This window comes from Euleptes europaea, chromosome 17 (assembly GCF_029931775.1).
Source record: "Euleptes europaea isolate rEulEur1 chromosome 17, rEulEur1.hap1, whole genome shotgun sequence".
Lineage (NCBI taxonomy): Eukaryota > Metazoa > Chordata > Lepidosauria > Squamata > Sphaerodactylidae > Euleptes > Euleptes europaea.
This window is the reverse complement of record NC_079328.1, coordinates 7,636,062-7,652,323: the sequence shown is the minus strand read 5'-3', so window position 1 is coordinate 7,652,323 and position 16,262 is coordinate 7,636,062. Positions and strand designations below refer to the sequence as shown.

Genomic DNA, 16,262 nt, shown 5'->3' with positions numbered 1-16,262 from the left:
TCGAGGCTTGCCGGGGTAGGCTTCATGGAATGACCGTACTAAACATGGGACTGCCACATGATGTTCTGCAACCCACTCATCGTGCCCAGGCCCCAAATGTTTCCATCGCACCAAGTAATACAGAGCTCCTTTACGAACTCGAGAGTCTAAAATCTTAGAAAGTTCAAAATGTTTTTCTCCTTGGACCAAAATAGGAGATGCTGGGGTGGGGTGGGGGTGGGGGCTCCGGGTGCCATTCAGGAGCAGCAATATATTTCTTCAGCAGGCTGACATGAAAAACAGGATGTATTCCCTTTAAGGACTTAGGGAGATCCAATTCCACCATAACTTCGTTAATCAGATGAGAGACCTTAAAAGGCCCCACATACTTGTCACTGAGTTTTTTACAAGGGTGGGAGGAACGAAGGTTCTTGGTAGACAGATACACCTTGTCCCCCACTTTCATTCCCTACCCCGGGGATCGATGTTTGTCAGCCTGTTTCTTGTAGTTCAGTTTAGCCCGTTCCAGATTTTTTGTAACCAGGGCCAGGTGGTTTGCACAATTTCTGCCCAGTCTGCAACCTCGGTTCCGCCCTCCCCTCCCGAGAAGTTAACAGTATCCAATGGGCCGAAGTCCCTGCCATACACCAGGTGGAAAGGACTAAACCCAGTAGACATGTGAGAGGCGTTATTGTATGCGTACTCAGCGAAAGGGAGGAGGTCCACCCAATTATTTTAGTGATGATTCACATAACAGCGTAAATAGCATTCCAGAACTGAGTTGACACGTTCCATTTGTCCATCCGTTTGGGGGTGATAAGCACTGGACACCCCCTGTTCTACCCCCACCAGTTTCAAGAACGCCTTCCAGAATTTGGCTATAAATTGGCTTCCGCGGTGTGTGATTATTTTGCGCTGGAAAGAATGCAACCTTAAAATATGAGAAACAAACAGACGCGGCAAAGTCACTTTTAATAGCAGAGTATCGGCCGCTCTGCTTACCATCTCTGGAGCTCCCAATTGTAACTCACTCGAGGTCTGCTGCGGAGCTCCCCTTAACAGCAGACCTGGGTCGTTTTTTGGCGACTGCCAATCCTCCTCATCCCCGTCGGAGGTGGAAGTGCTGTCCTGGTCCGAGACCATCTCTTTTGTAATCCAAGATTCCGGGGGGGGGGGGGAATCCCTGGCCCCGACACCTTGAGATTGAGTGCGGAGGTGCTTTTCCTCGCGCCGGGCGCCGCGCTCTTCTTGCAGTCCTTGGTCACTCCCCAGATCACTTCTCCTCTCGTGGGTCATGCTGATGCGGACGGAGTGCCCGTACGGGAGAGACAGTCTACTGCGAAGTGCCCCATCCCGTCACAAGCCAGGCACGCCCTGGCTCGCAGTCGCCGAGCCCTTTCCGAAGTCGGTGGAGCCATTCTCTCCGTAGGGTGGTAGGCTTTTTGGGGTGCCCACTCTTGTCGAGGAGCCGTCTCCCGCATGCTCCGTTTTTCGGACAGAGTTAATAACTGGATGCAACCCTCCAGATCCGGGGGTGTCAGAGGCTGCCTGACAACAGATTCAGAATCTGACGAAGACCAGATCCAGGGGCAGAGTCCTCCTTCCCCACCCACACTGACAGAGAAAACAGCTGATGGTGATGTATTGCCAAGACAAACCTTAAAGTCACTGGCTAAAGAGCAGCCTAAGGAAAACCAGACGCCGGCTGACCCGGGAACATCGAGGAAGCTGCCAAGGGAGCCAGGAGACCACAAGGAACAGATGTCTCCTGGGACTCGTCGGAGGAAAATGGGCCGGGTCCTGGCAGAAAAACGCTGGCGTTCGGCCAGGCTGGAGCAACAAAGAAGGAACCGGGACAGCAATGGAGATAGTGATTGAGTCTTTACAGAAGCTGCCTCCCCCAGACAGCTGCAAGTATTTAGGAGGGCAGAGTAAGCAGAAGCCGTGGAAGCAACGCATGGCGGACCTGCGACACTCCATTCTGGCTGACGGTGTATCGACTTGGACTGTTTCTCAACCTTGAATGTTTCTGGACTCCCTGCCTGACCTTGGACCGGCTCGACCTCGCCTCTGCCGCTTGCTCTGACGGATTGCCTTTCACCCTGACTGAACTTTGGATTGTTACTGGACTGTGTCTACTACACCGATTCCCAATTAGTACAGCTGCCAGCTGTAGAAGCCTCGGCTTCAGAAACCCCAGCCTGTTGCCCTGCCTGCTGCAGGCCTCTTCATAGCACCATGCTGCTACAGCAGCACCAAGCCCTGGTGGGCCAGCACAGGGGGGTCGCCTTGCATAAATGCCCAATGCAGGATCTCCGGATTGAGACCCTCGTGGAAATATTGCACACGGGTAGCTTTGCTCCAGTCCACCACTTTACTGGCGAGCAATTGGAACTCGCTTGCATACTGCGCTACCGACCTGGACCCCTGCCGGAGTTGCAGAAGAGTCATCTTCGCCCATTCACTCTGGTGTGGATCCTCAAAGCGCCGTCGGAGCGCATGCATAAAATCATTGAAGGTCAGCATCACCCAGGACCTTAAGTCATAAAGCTGGACCATCCAGCTAGCCGCCTCTCCTTCCAGCAGCGACCCTACATAGCACACGCGGCTCTCCTCAGAGGGGAACGTACCTTCCTGCTCCCTTAAGAAACCATCCACTTGGATCAAAATATAGGGCAGCTTTTCCCAGAGCCATTGAAGGTCACCCTCAGGTCCCGTCGGAAAGCTGGTGGCTGAGGTCACATGCGTACGATTCCACGGGTTGGGAGACCCACGGGGGATTTTCGGGCAGACGTCTGGTTGTTCCGGCAGTGGCTCCTCGAGCAGCTTCTGCGGGACCGTCTTCACCTCGTCAGGCTTCTCCTATCCAGTGTTTGGCTTAGCCGGGACTTCCTCCACTGGCTCCCGAGGATCATCCTCGCCAAAACCTTTTTGAGAAAGGTTTTCCTGCTTAATGTCAAGCTCAGGTGTCCACCTCTCAATCTATACAAAGGACTCACTCAGACAAGTGTGGTCAGAAGTAAAACACTTTATTCAAAGACAAGCAGGCTAACACTAAGACTTGACTGCTCACAGGCGTAGCAAAGCAGGCAATACTTTCCCAGGAAAGTTTACTAGACTATAAGCACTTCTTCTGGGGTCCCGGGCCAGTGTTGCCTGGCAATGACGGAGATAAGGATTCCCACGATTGAAGACTCAACACGGCCCAGGTGCTTGGCCGGGCTAAACCAAAAGCGCAAACACCAGAGAGGCCCTGGGAAGTGAGACCAGGCCATAGTCCTGACAGCCAGATGGAAAGCTCTCAGAGACAGAGAGCTGCTCCCAAATCCCCGACTCCCACCCGGCATAAGAGGTGACTGGTGCTGTCAAGACTTCACTGCACTGGGAACATGTTCAGGTGGGAGGAAAAAGAGCAGACTCAAGCTCTTACAGTATTAGACTAAGAACTAGGAGACCCAGGTTCAAATCAGTCTTGCCTGAGTCACCTCCTCCCCCTGCCAGGCTAGTTTTCTAGACACAGGGATTGTGTTTCTGCAGAGGAACATTAAAAAATGCTGGTTCTGTGAAGTTACGCAGATCATGTGAGGGAGGGCAGAAAGGGATGAGTCAGTGTTTGGCTCTCGTGGCCCTTTCTTACACGCCCCGGGTAATCCCGATCGTTACTTTAGGGTCAGGAAGGAATCTTGATCCAGGCCAAATTGGCCAGGGATCTTGGAGGTTTTTTGCTTTCCTCTGGGAATAGAGCAGGGGGTCACTGGGGGAATGGAGGAGGCAGTTGTGAATTTTGTGCGTTGTGTGTGGGGTTGGACTAGATGACCCTTGAGGTCCCTTCCAGCTCTATGTTTCTATGTTCTAAACTAATTCTAGACTAGAAGCCATATGAACATGCATTCCACTTACCTGCAGTCTGAAAGGCACAAACCAGGGACCAATGTACTATGTGACATCTGCCTGCACTAGACCACCTATACTCAACATGGTGCCCATGGGGCGCCGTGGCACTCTGCCTATATGTTTTTTGGCCACCTGATTGCTTCTTGAATCTTGAAGATAAAATCCAAAGGATCTGGAATGGAAATGAAAGAAAGCAGGGAGCTTGGGGTCTCTCCTTAGTGGATGAGTCACTGGCAAAGCACGGAGCTGATTCTGGGAACCCACATCATACAGTTATGCCTTCTTGGCTTGGCCACTTTCTTATGTCTCTGGGCTTGGCAGCTTCTTTCTGTGGCTGGGCAAAGGAGCCAATCTTCCCCTTCATTTGGAAGCATAAAAGCCAAACCATGTCTCTTCTTCAAGGAAAAGAGTCAGTTCTTATCTCCACCATGGTAGCCATTTTGTGATTAGCTCTAAACCCTACGGCAGCTGTCCGGGGTGCCGGTGCCCACCACTCTTTCTCAAAATTCCAGATGTGGAGCTATAGGGTCAACAAGATTGGGGGACACTGGCCTAGGCTGAAATGTCACAGGAGGTGCCCCCTCTAACAATGCAGAACCTGCCTGTCTAACAGCGCAGGGGATTCAGTTTACACATGGCTGCCACCGAACGAGAGACACTTTTCTCTGCAGCCTTCAAGCTTGTGCTGTGTTGAGTGACATATACAGAACCCGGAATCCAGGTAAAGATCAATAATAGATTTGCGCATGTATCTGCAGACCCACAGCATGCAAGACAGTACTGCTTGGGGAACAACATTCACAGTTGTCGTCTTTTTTTGGGGGGATGGCAGATTTTCCCAAACAAAACACTTGAACAAGCTTCTCATAAGCATCTGAAATTATAATTATGACAGAGCCTTCCACGGCCTAGGGAAGACGTGTAGCATGCAAAGGGATGGGAACCGAGCAACACATTGAATCTTGCTTTATTTGAAAGGGGAACAAAATTGTCTGAGTTCACTACACAGGAAAATCTTTGTTGGGATTATATTTATGATTAATTGTCCCTTATGCATTTCAAATAACCCACAGTTATGCATAAAATTTGCAAAACTAGATCAACATTACAAGGGGTGTGACATATTTTAACCCATCAGGAGAAGTGATCCTCAGAGTAAAATTATGCATGGCAGGGATATGTGTTGAAAGAGGGCTTGACACACTTTGAAATCTCCTGCCGGATTCCTATCAGTGAAGACCTGGGTTACTCAGGGTCAGGAGCAAAGGGGGGCGGTCTGATTGCTGCTCTAGTGCTTCACAGCTGAACCATTCCTTTGGCAAGGAGTCTGTGGCTCAGTGGTAGAGCTTGGCATGAGAAGGTCCCAGGTTCAATCCCTGGCATCTCCATTTTAAAGAACCAAGTAGTAGATGATGTGAAAGATCTTGACTTTTTTTAAAAAAAAAAAGTTTTTTATTGTTTTTCTATACATTCTATACAATCAATTAACATTGCCTTTTAATCTTTTCTAATTCTCAATTAAATCTAACATATCTATAACAATCATCTTCCCCTACTTTGACTTCCCCTCTTCCTTCTTCTATCTCTAAAGTATCTTCGTAATCCTCTTAGCAATTATTTTCTAATTCTTTATAAAAAAAATTATAAAACCTTCTACAATTATTAAAAAAGGAAAGAAAGAAAAAACAAGAATATTAACTTAACTTATAACAAGTTGAATTAGTCTAAGTCATAACCTTTAACATTTTGTACATTAAGTTCATTTTTACAATAAACAATCCACTCCTCCCATTCCTTGACGAATTCATCATTGTCTTTTTGATTTACTAACTCAGTCAATTTTGCCATTTCTGCTAGTTCAAACATTTTATGAATCCAATCAATTTTGTCCGGTATTTCAGTCATTTTCCATTTAGCTGCACAGACCATTCTCTTAGCTGTGGTGGCATAGAGTAAAAAGGTTTGTTCGGTATTAATATAGTCTGGTATAATGCTTAACAACATCATCTCTGAGGTTTTAGGGATATTTTGTTGTAGAATTAACCTTATCTCGTTGTATATCATATCCCAAAAGTTTTTAGCTTTATCACACAGCCACCAAACATGGTGAAAAGAGCCAACTTTATCCTGACATTTCCAACAATTTGGTGACATTGTACTATACATTGCAGACAATTTTTTCGGTGTCAAGTACCATCTATAAATCATTTTATAGATATTTTCCCTTATCGATTGGGAAAGAATCTTTTTCATGTCTCTTGACCAAAGTCTTTCCCAACTTTTCAAGGAGATAGATTGACCAATTGTTTGTGCCCAGGTAATCATTGTTGGCTTGATTCTTTCTTGTTCTGTATATAGCAACAATAAAAGCTTGTACATCCTAGAGATTAGATGATCAGTATTGTCCAAAAGTGTCTGTTGTAGAATTGATTTTTCTTTAAGAAATCCCTTTTTCATATCTTGGATATATACAGATTGTACTTGATAATATTGAAGCCATGTTAAGTGGTCTTTAACCTGTGAAAGATCTTGACTTGAGGCTCCGCAAAGGGCGGACAACACTGGCCTTGACAGAGCAAGGCTCTTACTCAGCATAACGCAGCTCCATGTGCTCATATGAGCAAAGTGCTTGGGCAAACAGAAAGGTTTTCATCTTGCACTTAAAAATAAAAAGGTTGCAGTGAGGAATAACCTTTTAGACAAGCCCCCCGGCTCTCATAGCCACCTGCCCAACTGCAGAAAGTGCGTGCCCACACAGCAGAGTCTCAGGGGCCAATCCTGTTATCCTAAGGTGCAGCTGGTACAATCAGAATGTTTCCCTGCTACCTTCTGCCCCAAACTTGCTTCTTGCTGGATGCTTTCTCGAGTGTCAACTGGCTTTTAAAACAAGATAAATTAAGAACATAACATAAGAAAACCCTGCTGGATCAGACCAAGGTCCATCAAGTCTAGCGGTCTGTTCACACAGTGGCCAACCAGGTGCCTTTAGGAAGCCCACAAACAAGACAATTGCAGCAGCACCATCCTGCCTGTGTTCCACAACACCCAATATAACAGGCATGCTCCTCTGATCCTGGAGAGAATAGGTATGCATCATAACTGGTATCCATTTTTACTAGTAGCCATGGATACTCCTCTCCTCCATGACCATGTCCACTCCCCTCTTAAAGCCTTCCAAGTTGGCAGCCATCGCCACATCCTGGAGGCAGGGAGTCCCACAATTTAACTATGCATTGTCTGAAGAAATACTTCCTTTCATCAGTTTTGAATCTCTCACCCTCCAGCTTCAGCAGATGACCCCACGTTCTAGGATTATGAGAGAGGGAGAAAGTGTCTCCCTGTCCACTCTCTCCAAACCATGAAAAAGTTTTATAGACCTCTATCATGCCTCCCCTTAACCACCTTCTTTCCAAGCTAAACAGCCCTAAGCGTTTTAACTGCTCCTCGTAGGGTAGTTGCTCTAGTCCCCTGATCATTTTGGTTGCTCTTTTCTGCACTTTCTCGAGCTCTGTAATATCCTTTTTTAGGAGTGATGGCCAGAACTGTACACAGTATTCCAAATTCATGGAAGGTGAGTCTGACAATGGATACTAGTCATGCTGGCTGAATGGAAACTCCCTGTTCAAAAGCTTTGAATGCCATCACATACTGGGGACAGAAACAAGAGGATGGGCCTTGTGGCTCAGGGGCAGAGCTCAAGGGAGTGATGTCAGCCTGTGAAAGACCTCTGCCTGAGACCTTGGAGTGCCGCTGCCAGTCCGAGTGGACAATACTGATCTTGATGGACCAAGGGTCTGATTCACTACAACTTCACATGTCCTGTGAGCAGACATATAAGAATACTTTGTTTTCAAGGGAAAATTCATAATATTTTTCATAAGAAACATCAGTATAAGAAATTTCTTTTAAAGGGACGGGCACCAGACTGGTTCAGATCTCCAGCCCACATCTGGAGGTTGGCAACCCTAGTTATAACACACTTTTAAGTCTCAAGAACCACGGCAGTAAAAGAAAAGCTTATATCATCAAGACACCTTCAAGAGCCAAGGTGTCAGGTCATTCTCTCCAGTATTTCAGAATTCAATTTATTTGGCAAATGGAAACGAACTGCTTCTTTTCTGATTTAGCCATCTTCTACATAACTATTCTCAGAACAGGAAGAATAGAATTCCATTGGTCACCTTTTAAAAAAAGGGAAGTTTGGTCTGAATTAAACTTCTTTGCCAGGAGACTTTTGGTGTGATCAGCAGTTCAAATTGCCATAGGAGATCCAATGCCATGAACATTCGGAGAACAATCTACCTCGTTTGCCAAGTTGCGCCGTCATCTTCCGAATATTTTAAGTTGCCGAGGAACAAATGTTTCTCAGGCAGCACAGCTAATGCGCTCCTCTCCATTTACCAACAAGACAAAATTAAGCACAATGTGTTCCTTCCATGCAGAACTATTAAACGGTAAAAACATAACCATTTAGTGAAATTAATTGGTTTTCTATTTACAAATTATCTCTCTTTTTTGAGCAACAAAATGAAATAGGGTGGAGCAACAGAATGAAATAGGAATAGAGTTTCAATAGTTTAGCACATGGAAGAGCTCGAAGAGAAATGGATCTTCAAATAAGCGAACATTTAGCAGATAATTTAGGATTCTGAATATTTAAATGTTTGCCTCGCTTTGGAAAATAGCATTTTGCTATGTCAGGCTGTTCTATGCAAATAGATCACACATCCATGAGATGAAGACATACTTAGAACAAAACACAATAAACATCTATTTCTTCTTTCTTCATGCCTTTGAATTAAACCGCTTTATGACAGAACTGTGCCAAGTGTTTGGGAGTGAGCATTCTGAAGGGAAAAGAAAACTTTTAAGGGGCCAATATTCACCAAAAAAAAAAAAAAACCCCACCCAGCAGGGAGTTTGCCTTTTCTGCACTGTTTGACTTCTGTTCACTGCCTTGATTGGCTGCAACTTTGGTACAGGACAAATCACATTTGACAAGATGACGGAACAACTATCTCTAGGCACATATACTTTGCACCTACGTGTGTACACCTGTTTGGATGGAAGAGTCAACACACATGGATAACTGGGGTGTCTACATCACATGCTCAGTTATATGTGCGTTGAACGTTACTTGAAAATTATTCAATGCATATATAAAGAAAAATCAAGGGTAGTGCATATATAGATTGTGCGTGTATTCACTGTTACATATGAACAGAGCAACTGGGTACCAGGAGAGGTATATACAGCTGGGGGGGGGGGAGGGAAATCATTCCTCCTTCATGGACACTTTTGCTTTCTTTCATGTTCCCAACAGGTAGGCTGGTTTTCATATTGGGGGGAACATTCATAGAATCCCCCCTGGCCATCCATTTCAGCTCAATGCTACTCTACAGCACTTTGCACCTTTTAATATTTAGTGGTTCTGTGATCACGGAACAAATCGGAGACATCTCCATGTTTCAATCTGATACATAAATTGCATTCTTGAAAGAGAGCATCCTTGGTCATTCCCGGGGTATTACGATTGCCCATAGGCTGTATGTGTGCGTGTTAAGTGCTGTCAAGTCGCTTCCGACTCATGGCGACCCTATGAATGAAAGTCCTCCAAAACGTCCTATCTTTGACAGCCTTGCTCAGATCTTGCAAATTGAAGGCTGTATATAAGGTATAAAAGTCGGTTTGCCAGCTGGTGGCTGGCACCCAGATGGAGATTGTGAGACAGGGCCATAGAGGGAGGGGGCCATCACATCGACAGTGTGACATCATTTCCGGGCAGAACCTGGAAATGACATAATGCCGCTCTAGGATTCTGTGGAAACATGCCGTCAATGCAATGGTGATTTTGGATTGGCGCCCCCCCCCCCCCAGTCTACACAGTGGCAGCAGAGGTCCGAGGGCTGCTGACGGGAGGTCCTGGCAACCCTATATAAAAGGTCCAGGTATGAGGAAACAAGAACTACTGCATTCATGAAAAGAAACAACTCTCAGGTCTACAGATCACTGCATGCACAGCTGCCCCACCTGTGAGCCCTTTTCAAAAAGCTGAAATACCATTAATGTGACTTCCCTGGCTCCCTTCCCCCTCCCCAACCCAAGTTTCAGCTTTTTTAAAGGCATTGTAGATACAGGACTTATAAATATGGCCCATAACTGTAACAGGGCTGAGGGGGGGTCTGGAAGAGCTAGGCTCCCATTTCTTTAAGACTCTTTTGTTTCTGGAGATATAACAGGAAAGGTAGGGTTACAGTGGTGTAGTAGTTAGAGTGTTGGACTAGGATCTGGGAGACTCAAGTTCGAACCTCCACTGTGCCACAGCCGTTTGCTGGGTGACCCTGGGCCAGTCACACTCTCTCAGCCTAACCTACCTCACAGGGTTGTTGTGAGGATAAAATGGAGGGGAGGAGAAGGATGTAAGCCACTTTGGGTCCCCACTAGGGAGAAAAAGGGGGCATAAATGAAATAAATAAATGAATTTGCAGAGATGCAGTGAGAAGGTAACTCTGTTGTATCTCTGCATTTGGGTATAAATTAAGGTTCTGGTCCCACTAGCTGTCAAGACCCAGAACCTATGTTCTCGCAGGACAGGCTCATGCACGGACAATAACAAAAGGCTGTGGGGTACTTGGGGTTTAAAGGAGACTTTATTTACCGGTATTTAGTTTATTTATTCCTTGCACCACACGAGCAGCTCTCTAAGGGCACCCAGTTTGGTAATTACTGCTTTAACCTAATTGATTGTGCAAAACTAAACAGATTCATCTGCCACAATTTACTGTAAACAGGAGCAGTAATACAAAGCATGCAAGTACAGCAGCAGAAGCACAAAAAACAGAGTTGGGGACAATCATTGTTCATATCTTAATTTAGAGGCAAAAATTAATCTTCCATTCTTGGGTAAAACCTGCTCCACAAATACAATAACTGAGGCCAAAGTAAACATGACAATTTTTTAAAAAACAATTTTAAAATGTTAGCAGCAGCTACAGGGAGGAAGGGGCTGGATTATCATTGCAGCCCTGGGGGAGGGAGGTAGCCTCGTCCACCATGATGTCATTTCCCCCAATATAAAAACTGCCACCTCATCTGATGTTTGGTCCACAGGGGAAAAATAATTATCAGTAACCATGGTAAAGTTTCCCTTCAGAGCTAATAGCAGCTTCAGAAGAGCAATTTAACCTGGGGAAGTAGAAACAAGGAAACATAGAAACTTAAAGCTGGAAGGTACCTCCAGGGTCATCTAGTCCCACCCCCTGCACAATGCAGGAAATTCACAACTACCTCCCCCACTCATGTCCCCAGTGATCCCTGGTTTATGCCCAGAGGAAGGCAAAAAACCTCCAGGATCCCTGGCCAACCTGAAGAGGTAGAACAGGGAGAAACTTTACCTCCCTTCCCTCAGCATTACACTTATCAGGTTGCCTGCCACTCTCACCCCTTCTGGCTCTCCCCAGCTTTCACAGCAGTAGAAAATGGAGAGAGAATATCATGGACATGGTGCTGTCACTTCTGTTTGCCGCATCTCTCTAAGAATTCCCACAAATTGTATGGTCTTTACCTCGGAGATTGGGAGAGGGGAATTCCTAGAGCGTAGTGCAACTTGGTGAAATCACTTTCGGGTCTTCAACTGGAAGTGATTTCACTGCAGCATGCGATGCTTCCCTTCCCCATGGCCCATCCTCCAGAGCTTCCAGGATTGCCAGGTGCAGGACTGCCAACCCTATCCAGCGAGAGCCAGTGTAGTGTAGTGGTTAAGAGCGGTGGTTTGGAGTGGTGGAGCTGGGTTTGATTCCACTGGCCCACTCCTCCACATGAGCAGGCGGAGGCTAATCTGGTGCTGGATTTGTTTCCCCACTCCTACACATGAAGCCAGCTGGGTGACCTTGGGCTAGTCACACTCTCTCAGCCCCACCTACCTCACAGGGTGTCTGTTGTGGGGAGGGGAAGGGAAGGCGATTGTAAGCTGGTTTGATTCTTACTTAAGTGGTAGAGAAAGTTGGCAAATAAAACCAACTCTTCTTTTATCCAGTGCAGCAACCTCCAATCCAATTTTGGTGGTCCCTACGGCAACATTTCTGTCTTGGCTAGATAACATGCCCTAACATTCACATGCAACTACGGACTGCATCTTGGTTGGACACCAGCCAGGGAAACTTTCTTTTAATAAACCTCGAAGACAACGGATGATATTTTTGTCTTCTTTCTTCTGCCAAGACAGGTATAGCGCAATTCTAAGCAGAGTTGCATCCTTCTATGCCTTCACTTCAATTGACTTAGAAGGATGCAACTCTACACAGGAAGATAATGTCAGAGTACTCCAAATGGCTTACATGGTTATGTCGAGGCAGACATGTGAAAACGATCTGTAACTATTGGTTCTTGTAGGTTATCCGGGCTGTGTGACCGTGGTCTTGGTATTTTCTTTCCTGACGTTTCGCCAGCAGCTGTGGCAGGCATCTTCAGAGGAGTAACACTGAAGGACAGTGTCTCTCGGCACTGAGAGACACTGTCCTTCAGTGTTACTCCTCTGAAGATGCCTGCCACAGCTGCTGGCGAAACGTCAGGAAAGAAAATACCAAGACCACGGTCACACAGCCCGGATAACCTACAAGAACCAATGAACTCTGACCGTGAAAGCCTTCGACAATATTTTAATCTGTAACTAATTTCTGCAGATTTATTTACAAGGGTGTATCAAAGTGTGTTTTCCTTAGAAGAAAAAGAGTTGGTTTTTTATATGCCAATTTTCTCTACCTTTAAAGGAGAATTAAACCGGCTGGCAATCTCCTTCTCTTTCCCTCCCCACAAAAGACACCCTGTGAGCTAGGTGAAGCTGAGAGAGCTTGAAGAGAACTGCGACTAGCTCAAGGTCACCCGGCTGGCTTCATGTGTAGGAGTGGGGAAACCAACCAGTTCATCAGATTAGAGTCCACCGCTCATGTGGAGGAGTGGGGAATCAAACCCGGTTCTCCAGATCAGAGTACACTGCTCTTAACTACTACACCTCTTAGGCAATCCTTTTGTGTGCCCTATATAGCATGGAAATATCACAGGGAGCATATTACCCCTATTAACTGGGAGCCAGGGCAGCTAAGAGTTTGGTGCACTAAACTCCTCTTCATCAGCTGTATGGAGCGTTTTCTGCATACACACCCACAGGTCAAGATCTAAACTGTAAACAGTGCCGCTAAAAGCCATGAAATTCAAGAGCCACAGCGAGTTTGCTACAAAAATTATCAGTGGATGCAACACAATGCTAAATACGTACAAGACAAGACCTTATCTTCTAGATATTTGATCTGGTCCCAGTATTCTCTTTTGTCCAGGTTCTGCCGCATTTAGAAGCATGACAGAACCCTACCACCTGTTCGCCAGAGACAGCAGAGGTATGCATGGATACTGTGGGCAACAAGGCCTCAAGACTATACCAACTCCAACTCTCTGAAAAAGCCATTATATGTGAAAATAACAGTATCTAAAATGGCCAGTAGCAGTTTTCAAGCAGAAGGTTCCTGGTTTAGACTCAGCCCCTGGAATAGCAAGAAAAGGGCCACACCAAGAATGGAGCAAAAATCAAAAGACTGTTGGTGCAGCGGGAGAATTAATTTTAATTCAACTCTGAGACCCCCTACACGTTTTGCATATGTTTCATTAGGGGGATCTGAAATAAATATAAGAATAAAAACCTTAAAAGCATTAATTAAATGACACACGTTTATCACCTTGATGAAACATGTAGGGGTCTCAGGGTTGAATTAAAATTAATTCTTCCAACTCACCATTTGTCTCTTGTTTTCAGATTCAATCCCAGCCTCTACACCCTGTTACAAATTACCCCACCAGTAATATGGGGATAACAATTCTGGCCTAACTTACAGGGATATTTACTGAGATAATGTTAGCAAAGAATTTTAGGGAAAGCACTGCATAAAGTTAAGAGAACAGCCCAGCCCAAGTTACTCACTTTCACAAGTCCATTTAACATCACTGGGACAGTTAAGTACGATTCTCCCTCAATGTTTTATCATATCAAACTGATTTGAACAAAACAGTATACAAAAGAAAAGCAGAATTATTATTGCAAACAACATACCTGTATTTAAAGGATTAACAATTATGTGAATTTTTGCTTGCCTATTAAATGCACATCATTTTTTTCAAATGGTCTTAAAAGTAAGCATTTTGAAGATGTACATAGCATTATAATAAATGCTGGTAAACTTGCAGAAGCTTACAAAAATTCACTCATGCCCCTAAACACAGACCACTTTACCCTGGATAATGATTGGACCACAGCATCCCCAGAAAACGTACCTGCCAAGCCAAGCGCTCTTTGATGATGCCTGTCGAGGACAAACAGATGCTCAGGACAATGGTATGTGAGGCAGAGGTGAGGACCCCAGCAATTATAGCATTCTGCATGCTGAAGGGCAGCATCGTATAGACCACAAAAATGATGAATAAGAAAAATGACACCTGTGCAGGAAAGACAAAAGGTAACCCATCAAAACTTTTTTTTTTAAACCCAAACCCTTCAACAGCTATAGTTTCACTGTTACAATTTTACAGCCAGTAAGTCCACGACTAGAATCCAAAAAAGCTTCCTTGGGTACAGCCAGAAGAGTATTTTTAAAATCCCCCCCAAATCAACAGACCCTCACCCATGCCAAATGGTAAGCTGCTTTTGAATGTCCCGTTTAAAAAAGTAGTTTGCTGAATGAAAAAGCAGTTTGCTTCATGTATCTGACAAAGTGAACTTTGACTCACAAAAGCTTATATCCTGGAAAACGATGGTATCTAAGGTGCTACTAGATGAGAATTTTGTTCTGCTACTATAGACTACATGGCTACCCACCCTAATCCCTTTTAAATAATCCAGAGTTAAGCGGCACTCTTCTTAAGAATGTAAGGAATGCATTTCTGGATCAGACCAAGGTCCACCTAATACAGCATTCTTTGCAAAAGCAACCCATTGACCTGCAGACACTAGTAGTCCACCAAAATGGGTCAGTGGTCCACAGCAATCGACCTTCTCTCATCCCTGGAGAACATGCGCTTGCTTGGACAGAACTGATACTTAAAGACAGCATAAGCTATATAAACCATTCCATTTGCAGCCACGAACAAATTTTTTAAAAAGCAGTCTTCAAAGTTGAAATTAAACAGCTTTTTAAAAACATCTTAGTTCTGCAGTCTCCAATACTTGATCAAGAAATGTGCCCTTAAAAGGTTAACCATCTACATTCCCTTACATAACAAATAAAGCTTCAAGCAGGAAAAAATGTTGATATATAGGCAGAAAATTACACTTCCAAGTAAGAAATTCCACTGCTTGTTAGACTTATTTTTCAATCCCAGTATTCAGTCTGATCCATGCAGAAAAATTCACAAAGTAGGGGGGGAAAAACAATTTTGCAAATGAAATGTGCCCAAGTCCCCCACAATTATTCATGAATATGCACCCTCTCCCTTCCTTTCAGAAATGTAAAAGCATTCATAGGGCTTCTGGTCTTTCTAACTTCATTTTTTGGCAAATCACAAACTAGCACTTCCATTTATTTACTTCATTTATACTCTCCCTTTCTCCCCAATAGGGCCCCAAAGTGGCTTCCATTGTTCTCCTCAATTCCATATTACTCTGACAGCAACCCTGTGAGAGAGCCAGCATGGTATAGTGGTTAAGAGCGGTGGACTCTGATCCTGGAGAACCGGGTTTGATCCCCCACTCCTCCACATGAGCGGCAGACACTAATCTGGTGAACTGGATTTGTTTTCCCACTCCTATGCATGAAGCCAGCTGGGTGACCTTGGGCTAGTCACAGCTCTCTTAGAGTTCTCTCAGCCCTAGTTATCTCATAGGGTGTCTGTTGTGGGGAGGGGAAGGGAAGGTGATTGTAAGCCAGTTTGAGTCTCCCTTAAGTGGTAGAGAAAGTTGGCATATAAAAACCAAGTCTTCTTCTTCTAGATTAGGTTGAGGGATGCCCAAAGCCACCCAAACGTCCATAGTGGAACAGGGATTCAAATCTGGATCTCCCAGATCCTAGTCCAACACTAACCACTACACCACACGTATCACATATAAATATGCACCCAGAAGGCTTTTTGAAGGATTAAAACCTCTAGATATACAGGTGATTCTCTTGTAGTGCCTGACAGCAATTTCTGCCTTCACTTAACTCTAGCTTTGTCATAGTACATGGTTGGTAATTGCAGCTATAAATTTTGACCACCAGCATCCAAACAGAGAGCCGGCATGGTGTAGTGGTTAGAGTGTCAGAGTAGGATTTGGGAAACCCAGTTTCGAACCCCCACCCTGCCATGGAAACTTGCTGGGTGATCTTGGGCCAGTCGCACACGCTCAGCCCTGACCCTGGCTGGTGTTT

The 16,262-nt window shown here is 45.1% G+C and overlaps 1 protein-coding gene across 2 annotated transcripts in view; it reads right to left on the bottom strand.

Annotated features, from left to right (window-relative positions):
* Window positions 1-16,262, bottom strand: part of ADCY2 (adenylate cyclase 2) — a 172,211-nt gene that overhangs the window by 105,031 nt on the left and 50,918 nt on the right. Inside the window, exon 3 of one of the 2 annotated variants that reach the window (XM_056862975.1) lies at window positions 14,194-14,355. The exons of the other annotated variant lie outside the window; for it this stretch is intronic. Coding sequence (XP_056718953.1) covers window positions 14,194-14,355 — 162 coding nt within the window. The remainder of the gene's footprint in view (window positions 1-14,193; window positions 14,356-16,262) is intronic. 2 annotated transcript variants of the gene reach the window in all.